General features: G+C 31.9%; 2 protein-coding genes across 2 annotated transcripts; both read right to left on the bottom strand.

Annotated features, from left to right (window-relative positions):
- Window positions 1–1,834: 1,834 nt before the first annotated feature.
- LOC134253772 (galactose-specific lectin nattectin-like) lies at window positions 1,835–3,801 on the bottom strand. The gene is made up of 4 exons (XM_062736359.1): window positions 3,762–3,801; window positions 2,988–3,091; window positions 2,214–2,304; window positions 1,835–2,052 (listed from the first exon to the last, which is right to left on the bottom strand). The coding sequence occupies exons 1-4, from the start codon at window positions 3,799–3,801 to the stop codon at window positions 1,835–1,837; spliced, it is 453 nt and encodes a 150-aa protein (XP_062592343.1).
- Window positions 3,802–7,554: 3,753 nt separating this feature from the next.
- On the bottom strand, window positions 7,555–9,718 carry LOC134253790 (ladderlectin-like). Its single transcript, XM_062736377.1, has 4 exons — window positions 9,654–9,718; window positions 8,371–8,474; window positions 7,904–7,994; window positions 7,555–7,798 (listed from the first exon to the last, which is right to left on the bottom strand). Exons 1-4 carry the CDS (start codon window positions 9,697–9,699, stop codon window positions 7,578–7,580), a joined length of 462 nt encoding a protein of 153 aa, XP_062592361.1. The 5' UTR covers window positions 9,700–9,718; the 3' UTR covers window positions 7,555–7,577.
- Window positions 9,719–10,849: the final 1,131 nt, after the last annotated feature.

Raw genomic sequence — 10,849 nt, 5'->3', positions numbered from 1 at the left:
GAGAAAATGGTGCTGCGAGTCTTCGAAACATGACATCAACTGTGTCGAAAGTTATTCAGTGTTAACTGTTGTTTCCCTTGGGTTTATGTGTGCGTTAATGTTAAATGGAAGTGGGTCGGTAAAATAAGTGATCGAACGCGAGCAACCATAATCTTGAGCATCGTCCCGGTTGGGGATATTTTGAGATATGGGCGTTTGTAATCGGGTCAAAATTGATACCCCTGACTCAACTACCCCTTACTCTCACTTGCCCGGAAAAACGTCCCCATTTTGATTTTCCGATACGAAGTATGTTAGTTCTTGTCCCCGTTTATAAATTAATAACTTAAATTCTGATTTAAAACCCTTTTCCAAAGCATGGCACGACTGCTCGTTTTAGTCAAGAAGACAGTAAAGGCGTTGGTTATGAGATTTAAATGACTTTGCATTCGTATGCACTTGCGTTGACCTTATGCAAGTGTTAGACTGAAACATGCTATATTCCATGCACCTGTGAACATACGGATAAGTTTTCCTATTATTATTTCTTATTTTTATTTTATTATTTCACCCTAAGAAGGCCACTTATTCGTGACCACCCCTTACCTAAAGTTGGCCTTTTGAATTATGTCCCTTGTCTTTGCTTGTACGTTTCCAAAATTTTAATTGAAATTATGTACTAAAAAAAGAAAATAAATAAATAAATAAACTTGTGTCTATTTATAGCAATTTGTTAAATGGAATTTATTTTATGAATCAATGTATAATTATATATTTCTAAAGAACGGCTTGTATAATCTTGTTAGCATAAGACGTTTTTATTTCAGCCTAAGAGGGCCACTTACTCGTGACCACCCCAACACGAGGCAGTGATTGGATAAATTATTTAAATGTATGGTTTTTCATCCAAGTGATTTAAGCAAGAGTTATTTCCCCACGGTCGGCATTTTGTAATTTGTGTTGTACTGTAGGTCGACATTCCAAGCTTCCTGGCTTCATTACATTCTAAGTTAAATTTGTTATTCTGGGCACCGAAATTACATTTTCGTGATGAAGATTGAAGTACTAGTTTGAAGTTTTTATACAGGTCTGTGATAATACGTTTGTAAAAGCCGCTTTAAATTCATAGCAATATTCATTTGAAAATTAGACCGCTATATATAGGCTTAGTTTACCTTCAATCCGATGAAAGTATGCGTAATCGGATTTAATCTTTCAGTGAAAATGAACAAACGTGGTCTATTTGAGAAGACACTGTCAGGCTAAAACGTATTTTCTTTTTTTAAAATATCGATCCAAAATTGAAATGATTGTATCGCCTGAACCAACCTACCCATGTGCTTGTCGTCTTACTTAGAAAGGAGGAAATTACGTCACGTACCAAGTATATATAGTCACTGTGGCATTTCTAACAAAAAAAAACTGGTATGCACAACCCGGATTATTCCGCGAAGTACATACTCAATCTAAAATGGGCAATGCACATGTATCACTGAGATAAAATCCCATATTCCTTGACGTTGCTTGAATATGGGTTAATATATTAGTATTGATTACCGGACACTGAGATATTCATTTTATTTCTTTTGGATATATATATATATATATATATATATATATATATATATATATATATATATATATATATATATATATATATATATATATATATAGAAAAGGAGAAAACAAGATAAAGATACTGAATAAACTGATTTATTTCACTTCAGAAATCAGAATATAACATGCAAGAAAAGGCAATAGCAGATCTCTTAATATACAGTATATGTTCATGCATGTATATATACCGCACTAAAATCCACATGTACTGCAGATCATTGTCAATACATAAAAAAACTTATATAGCTTTTTCACAGATAAAGTTAGATCTTCTGTTACATTCTGTATCATTCCAGACGTAATGGTATCCACCAAAGAAATGCAGACAATGTTCTCTACCTCTATAATTATCGGGTTGTCCACGTGGCCAGGCTGAATAGTAAAATCTTTTGTTACTATCCATCCACTTCCATACTCCTTCCATAATGATATCTGAACCACCGAGCCAAAAACTTCCTGTAAGGAGAAAATCAGGATAAATGAATAAATGACTACCAGGAGGAATGACTGAATCGGACTACATATGTACTTAATTCTACAGCAATATTCGAATTGAAACAGCTGAAGCATTTTCTCTCAAAGATTTTCATTTCTTTTTTCATAAAAAAAGAACTGACCTTTAAGGCGCCTGGCTTCATGTTGAAGAAAGTAGTTTTCTGATGACGATTTTACCTCAGCCAACTTTGCCCCATTGGTCTTGCAGAAGGTCTAAAACATCAGAAGCGGGGAAACTATATATAAACCAAAACTTCACTTTAAGTTGAAGTTTTTTTTTTAGCTTTATTACATATAAATAGATAATTACATTTTAGGTTCACGGTAACTTAGATTTTCACTGAACAATGCCTTGTAAATATAATGAGATGAATATGAACTTCAGATATTTTTATTTAGAGTACATGTACTACTTTAAACAAAAGTGAAAATGGACATCGAGTGATACATTCATGAAAAAAAGCAAGAATTGTTAAGACTCAATACACAACTTCGAGTGAAACATTTTGTCGAACAATACTTTATCTCCTTTCTTTCGCATAGTTTACAATTTTGTGTACCATTAAATATCAGTATTTTTGCTTTTAAAAAAGATGCCACTTGAAAATTCTCAGGGCTCACATGTTTTTCAAATGCGGCTGCTGAGAAAATTGCTCTGAATACAAAATCAGTACTTCCAGTTAGAGTAATTAAAATCATGTATAAAAATTGATGTAATCTAAATACACCTTCATTTTGTATATGAGGTTTGTTTTTACTATAATTTATTATTTTTTACTTTTATATTTATTTTTTCTCCACTTATCCCCTCTCACAGACAGAAACATATTTGTCACTATTATGATAAATTTAAATGAAGTACATATATCCGATTGTGATGTAATAAAATTAAGTACCATTGCATCGATCCATTCTAAAGGATAGCGAGTAACAAACAAATAACACTTGTTTGAAAAACGCATCCAATGATCTGGGCATCCTGCAGAGACATTCCAGATTTCTAAAAGAATAATGGAAATCAACTGATAAATATGTACATAAAATATTAAGAAAAATTAGAATAATGCATATATCGTCCTAAAACTCTGCCATTTACAAAGATTTGAACTCCTGAACAAAAATATTTGACCAAACATTGAAGTCCAAGCCATCTTTTTAAATTACCCTCTCACAAAAATTAATTCGTTAAAAGTTGGCTAGAGGTTTTTTTGTAGGAAATTTTTAACAACAGTAATGGAATTCAAAAAAAATAAATCAAATGTTATTTAAAATTCTTGTTGACGGGATAATAAAATTCCGGAATGAATATTAAATTATTGAAATTCATATAACGAGTATACGACAATGGAATTAGAAAACGACTCGTTTCCAGCTGCAGGTTTAAAAATTCAGTCGGGGCATTTTTAACCGGCCTGAAGAGGGCAAAAATAAAAATGATTAAAAAATGGCCCAATGTGAAGGGATGCGCATAATGTAAATATAGTTGTAACATGCTGCGAGAAACGAAAACAATATATTGAGAGAGGGGATGAATCATCAAAAACAAAAGCACCCCAACCCCCTTTCTTTAAAAAGAAACAATCAAACAAAAGGGAAATTAATTTTCTTAGTACAGATTTTACGCAACATTAGAATCATTTTATGATAGTTTAGTATACAAAAAATTTTACCATTAATCATGAGAAGCCATAGACACTGGTATCTCTTCATGATAATAACGCTGATGTTAAAAACTGAATCATATAGTCCGAATAGAAGCGGAGGTTTAAATAATATTCATAAATCATGTAAACCATGTTATCAAATTCCTTTTTTCGTGTGCATGTTCCTTTTTATACACTTTAATTGGATTTTATTACATTTTAATGTCAGTCATTTAAACAACTTTTTTTGTTTGTTTGAAAACCATGTACAGAAAGTGTACATGTACATCTATTCAGGCGTGCTGATATAATTTTGATACGGATTAGACGGATGCAAAAATCTTGATTGTTAAAAATAAAAATAAAGATGGACATATTTTTCATTATTTTTTAAAAATGTTTGATTTTTTAGAAAATTAAAACAGCTTGATGCAAAGGATTGTTTAACGTCCCTCTCGAAATTTTTCACTCATATGGAGACGTTACCGTATGCCGGTGAAGGGCTTCAAATTAAGACCTTTACTCGGCACTTAGGGCCATTGAGCAGTGAGGGATCTTTATCATGCAAACGCATGCAGCTGACACGGGGCCTCGGTTTTTAAGGTCTTATCTGAAGGACCATGTGCCGATGCGAAGGAACAGTTGCTACCCATTCTATCGAAAATTGTCACCAAAAGACGACCTCCCGATCACGGAGCGAGCGCTCTACCGACTGAGCTACCGTGAACGGTTGCAGGTCTACGAAAATTGTCACCAAAAGACGTAGACAGGTTTATAAAATTTCTCTTTCCTAACAAAATTATCTCTTTTTTCAAGTTTCATAAAAATATCAAAATGACTTTTAAGAATTAGAAAATAAGGAAAAAATAATGAAAATACTTCATACTTATTGCTTTGACAATAACAGGTCTTCCTTTTTTTTTTACTCCTTTGACGAAATTAAACAATTATAATAATATCAATTGTAGCCTTTGTAAAAAATACATCTTGATTATTTCTCGTATCTCTCAACCAATCACATCAAGCAAGATAAACGTGCATTTATGGGGTCAACTGAACTCTTTCTGTGTGCATTATCAAACTATTTACGAAAGCTAATTTTATTTATGAAATATTTATGAAATATTAGTATATGGAAATAATGAACAATATGCAAGCTCAAAAAGCCAATTAACAATTATACATATTTTGGAGCAGAGCAAACAAGAACCTCTAAAACATCAAGGGTGACATGGAGGAGTGAACCTCCCCTGCCAACCGGTCATATCCGCTGTATGCGTTTTGTCATGATCGGGAAATAACGCAAAAATCCGTTCAGTGTAATATGTTTTAATGTTGTAATAATTAGTATGATAAACGCGATGACTTCAACTTTTCTATGATAATTCGACACGCAAGATCATGCAATTTCTAAAAAGAGATAAATTATTGACAAACAAGTTGATGAAACAAGAATATCAGCAGCCTCATTTAAAGTCATCATTTCTTAAGTTCTATGGTGGATACAATGACCTTGTCAGCAAATGCAATTTATCATTGAGTCAAATGCTTACTGTCGTTTTCATACTAATTGTTAGTCCATTATTTATACGCTGAATTGACGACGAATTTGCCGTTATTTCCAGATCATGATCAGGTCGGCAGGAGATGTTTTGGAGGCCCGTGTTTGCTCTGCTCCTATTTTGTACTGTTTTTTGGACTTCTGATCTTGAATATTGTTTGTCATCTACACATGTTTCATGATAACGTTAGTCACCATTTGATTTTAATGAAATTGTTTGTTGTGGGGAATGGCTATATATAAAGTTAAAAGTCGTACGCTTTCATATTTTTGATTTTTTGGGGGAAAATGTGATTCCAAAGTTTCCAAAAGTTCCTTGGACATTTTAAGTCTCTCCATCTGATATACACCACTTCTCTAATATGTGTAGTTGCACAGTAATCCCGAAGTTTGTCGTTCACAATTAAAAATACTAGTATCTAAGTGAGAAGTAAAGAAGGAGGCTTGGTACAACGTTTACTGGAGACCCCTAAGAATCTTTCTTTTGTGAGGATTTTTATGAAGCTTCGTGTGCTTTTCAATGGGAGAAGCAAACTTTGAATTATTGAATGAAATTCGTCAGGGGTTCACGGCAATATGCTGTTTCAGGAGCCCTGGTACTTTTAGGATGTAAGCTATGTACAGTATAATTGTTTTCTTAAACCTATCAGGATTTCTCAATTACCTATAATTAAGGAATTATATGAGTCGGGTTTCATTTTAATGATAACTCTTAGACTTGGCATTGAGTACCTTGCCTCCGATTCCTATTGATAGTGGATACTAGTATATGTACTAGGTGTTTCGATCTTTTTCAGAACTACATAACCCGATATCTTGCCTCATTTAATGTGTATTCAGTTCTTGTTACTGATGCAAACCCATTTACACTTTCTCTAATTCTTTCATCAAGCACACCGACGGCCGTTTAGAACAAGAACTCTCTAATTCTCTTAGTGCTGTCTATTTTATAACCTTTATACCCTTCAAAAAAGAGGACAGGTTATTCCAATTAAGCCATACATTTGCGTGTTCTGTGCAATTTTACTAATCATTACAATACAATTTAAATTATATTAACCATTTTGGAATCCAATATTTCAAAAAATACTTACAGAGATGCACAGCAGGATTTAGTTAATATTAACTTAGCCCCTCCTTAACTCTTAATGAAATATTAATAGCATTGATTGAGACACTTCAGTAGTACTGTACACGGCTATGACACAATCGATAAATGGTGATAATAAAATATAAATTCTAAGAAAATTGTAAAAAAAAAAACTTTGAGAAAAATTAAAATCACGGAAATTTTCTAAATTCAAATCATGACAATACTACGTATGGCTTTACCTTTTTAAAAAGAGCATAACAACTTTTCTTCAACAAGCATTCTGAGATCATAGCGTATATTACTAATATATTGGCGACATTTATACCCTTGTTCACTCTAAAATTTAAAAAAAAATCAAAGAAAAAATGAAATTGATATGTAGCATATTGCGATGGACTCACGTATCAAACACAGGCTTTAAATATCCGCAGAAATGTTCAGTCTGTAATGGTCAGACTGACAGACAACCAATTAAAGAGTCCTTCATTTTATAGCACTTATAAATACGGTCGACAAGAAATACTATAGGTACATTATTATAGGTACAATTTTATTGTTTTTATGACATGTTGACAATTTCCACTATTTTGTTTTCTTTGATTTTGCTTATTTAAAAAGTTAGTACAAAGCATCAACTCCTTTTTCTAATTCTTTGTCATTAAGATACATGTACATGTCAGATAGTCCTCCTTATTCTTAAATTAATTTTGAAGCTGACATCAAAAGAAATAGCATGATATGCTGTACTTATTTGCATGGAATATAGTCCTTTATTTCAAAGTGTGGTTTTAAATCGATATCAAGTGTTGAATAAAGCGTTGCACATTTACATCACTGTATACAACAAAAATCTTTGTGGCTGCAAAGAGAACCAATCTAAACAATTTAAAAAAAAAACAACAACCGCGGACAGGTTTTGATGTTAAGGGAAATATCAAAACAATTATAAGGTATCCATTCTTTATTTTATTTAAACATATAACAAAATCATTATCAGTCCAATAATATTTGTTGAATAGATGTATTTTAAGAATATTGATAATTGACTGCTGTATTTTGTAAAGATTTTTTTTTAAAGTTTTAAAATGTTTAAGTCATTCTCTTTAACAGTTTAAAGGAAAATCCAAAATAAACAAATTATCATAAATATTTCCCATGCCTTCATCAGATTCCTAAACAAAGTTGAAAATTATGCAGCTCTTTGACAGATAAAATTAAATCTGTTTTCACAACGTTCATCATTCCAATAATAATTACGATCTTTATATAAATGCACACAATGTTCACCCGCTCCATAGGAAACGTTGGGTTCGCCACTCGCCCAGCCAGAATAAGAAAATGAGGTTTTACTGCTCATCCATTTCCATACTCTGTCAACAAGGATATCTGAGCCACCGAGCCAAAAATTTCCTATATTAATGTAATAAAAAAAAATAAGTGCGTTAACACTTTTTTAGGGAATGGAAAGAAAAAGAATAGACTCTGAATATGCATATAAGAATTGCAGCAACACACCTCCAAGTCGTCTAGCTTCATGCCGAAGAAAGTAGTCTTCGGCAAACGATTTTATCTCTGCCAACATTGCTCCGTAAGATCTGCAAAATGTCTTATATAAAACATGAATACTGTATCAAAAGATAAATTCAACCTGGTTTTTGTAAAAAAAAAAAAAAAGTTCACGATACATTAGATGTCAAACTCCAGATTAGCACAACAAATGGTTTAATTACCCAACCTTCAAAAATAAATATTGCTTTTAATATCGACATTATTTTCATTTAACTATTGTGTAAATGATTCAAAAGAACATCTAACCTGAAATCAAGATAACGAATGTGTTCCATTTTTTTAAAGCATACAAATTATTTTCTACTATTTTTTTCCCATGACCCCATCCCCGAGTTTTCAATAACATGCATTTATTCCCTTTCTTTGAGAACAATTGCAAGTATACTATACTTTAAAAATATAAATTGAATAACCATTGCGTCAATCCATTCCATAGGGTAGCGAGTAACAAAAAGATAACAGTTGTTTGAATATCGCATCCAGTGATTGGGACATTTCGCAAATGCGGAGCCAAACTCTAGAAAAATGAAAAAAAATAAATACATATGTATGTGCTGACAATCAACGTTCATGCTTTTGATTAAATATATTATTTTACCACAGAAGAGAAGTATTCAATCTGTCAAAGTTTCTCCCAGTGATATTGATATAATAATATTATTTCAATTGTAAATTTTGCTAAAATCTCTCTGCAAGAAACAAATCAGGTTAATATGAAAAAAAAACAAATGAAAAAAGATTAAAATACCTGTGATAAATTTCAAACGGCTGTTCACATTTGCCTAGAGCCTTTGTTTTGATCGGATAAAAGGGGTTAAATTTAAAGTAACAATGGGGATGAAACCTGTCAGACAGAAAATGATTAAATAAATAACTATAACGATATAAAAAAAAATCATCCCGTTGTTCGTTGGACTAAAACATAAATAATTAGTGAAACATCTTAGTACTGAACAAACGTGTCAGAATTTGTGATGTCCTTTTTCTTTTGAGTTCAGTGGGATTTGTAATAAATAAAAGAACGAGATGATGTTGAAAAGTTGACACTTTTCATCATGCACGTTCTTTAACTCAAGATTTTTTTAAATCAAGGAGAAGAGTAGATTTCCAATGCATAAATGCATTTTTCTACATAATCAAGGTAACGCCGTCCCACTAAGCCCTCACCCCGGGGCCACATAATCCATTATTTAAGAAGGACCACATGTGTTCATCATAACCATGCACTTAATTAATAGATTAACGCCAAAAAGAAGAAGAAAAAAATAATTTTAATAATGCATATTCACTATATAATCCGACCATACACCAAAACTCCTGACACAGGGCCACAAACTCACAATTTTGAAATAGGCACCATTGTTTAAATTTATATTTTTTCAATAACAAGGATTGGACAAGAAGATTTCTAAAGAAACATTGTATTTTCACTATTTATTCAACAGTGGCCCGACCTAGCACCAGAATCCCTGATCATGTGGCCATCAATTTCACAATTTTGGGACGTGATGCTAATTTCAATCATGCCATCAGTTCTGGGTGATACTGATTAATATACTAATACTATGGTAATCAAGGAAAATTACAAAGTGCTATGTATTACAATTAAGAACATTTAAAACGGATTTTGAATGAAAAAAAATCACTAATTAGAAACCAATATGATTTGAGTATTTAAGTAAGAGCAATACCTTACCGTAAATCATAAAAATCAAGAAAATGTTGTATCCCTTCATTCTCATGGGAGTAAATAAAAACAACTCAAATTTTAGGTCTAATGAAAAGTATAAACGTATATAAAAATTGTAAAATATGTTCGCATGCGCAAACATTTTCTACGCAAGAAAGGTTATCCTAGCCAAAAAAATATTCTACGCATATCATTGCATTATTATTTTGCAAATTTTCATGGTTCTGAATTTCATTTGTAGGCTTTATTTACACACACAGTCAATATTTGTGAGGAAAGTTTCCTCGATATGTTGATGTAATATCACATGTTTCGGATCATACGAAAGTCGAAAGTCAAATTTTATTGCCCCCCGCTTTTAATGAAAGTGGGAAACCAAATTTCGGTCGGTCTGTCTGTCCGTCTGTATTTCTATCTGTTTGTAACACTTTCATTTAAGTAATTATTGTTAATGATAATGCATCATTGATATATTTAAATGTCAATTTGAAGGCCACAGTATCTGATTTCCTCAATTATGTTGGATTTGTTTAAAATTAATACATGTAATTTAAATATGAAGAATCAAAAACACAAACTCGTTTATGTAAAAGTTTTTCATACAGTCTAAATGTAAAGATAAAGAACAACGAAGACTCATAAAATATATATGGAAAAATATGGAGATACCGAACAGTTCCAAAGTTCAAAAGTCCATTCAAATAATACAAACACAAGGACCTCTATAACATCAGAGGTAGGATCAGGCGACAGGAGGAGTGAGCATCCCTTGTCAGCCGAATGGTCATATCCGCCGAGTGCTCCTTGTCATAATCGGGAAAGTACTGAAAAATCCATAGACATTTCGATGTGTAAATAATGGTCTAACTTTAAGTATGAAAAAACATCAAGCTGCATTTGACTAAATGATAGATTTTCTCCAAAAACAAGATAGATATTCAATCAGAAACTCATCTCAAAAATCTAAATAGATATCATTTTCAGAGTACTTGAGTACTACAATCTGAATGGTTTTTAAATAAATAAATTTAAAAATGTCCAATTACAAGGTCAGAAAAAAATTAAGTTTCATCTTCATTGAAAAAGCAGCTGTCTTTATTCTTAAAAAGCCCTGAATTTAACATCATAGGGAAAATTTACATAAAGTTTTCAAAAGTTGTAAGGACTAATGTTATTTTTGGTATATATTTTTCAATTTTAAA

This window comes from Saccostrea cucullata, unplaced genomic scaffold, assembly GCF_032062105.1.
Source record: "Saccostrea cucullata isolate Sc308-1 unplaced genomic scaffold, CSIRO_AGI_Scuc_v1 ctg112, whole genome shotgun sequence".
In the NCBI taxonomy this organism is placed as follows: domain Eukaryota; kingdom Metazoa; phylum Mollusca; class Bivalvia; order Ostreida; family Ostreidae; genus Saccostrea; species Saccostrea cuccullata.
This window is presented reverse-complemented; position numbering and strand designations above follow the sequence as displayed.

Coding starts and splice junctions, on each gene's coding strand:
- LOC134253772 (XM_062736359.1), bottom strand. CDS start 3,801: ATGAAGAGATACCAGTGTCTATGGCTTCTCATGATTAATG. Junction 3,092..3,761: donor ATGGCTTCTCATGATTAATG/GTAAAATTTTTT, acceptor TTATTCTTTTAG/AAATCTGGAATGTCTCTGCA. Junction 2,305..2,987: donor TAGAATGGATCGATGCAATG/GTACTTAATTTT, acceptor CTGATGTTTTAG/ACCTTCTGCAAGACCAATGG.
- LOC134253790 (XM_062736377.1), bottom strand. CDS start 9,699: ATGAGAATGAAGGGATACAACATTTTCTTGATTTTTATGATTTACG. Junction 7,995..8,370: donor TGGAATGGATTGACGCAATG/GTTATTCAATTT, acceptor GTTTTATATAAG/ACATTTTGCAGATCTTACGG. Junction 7,799..7,903: donor TGAAGCTAGACGACTTGGAG/GTGTGTTGCTGC, acceptor ACATTAATATAG/GAAATTTTTGGCTCGGTGGC.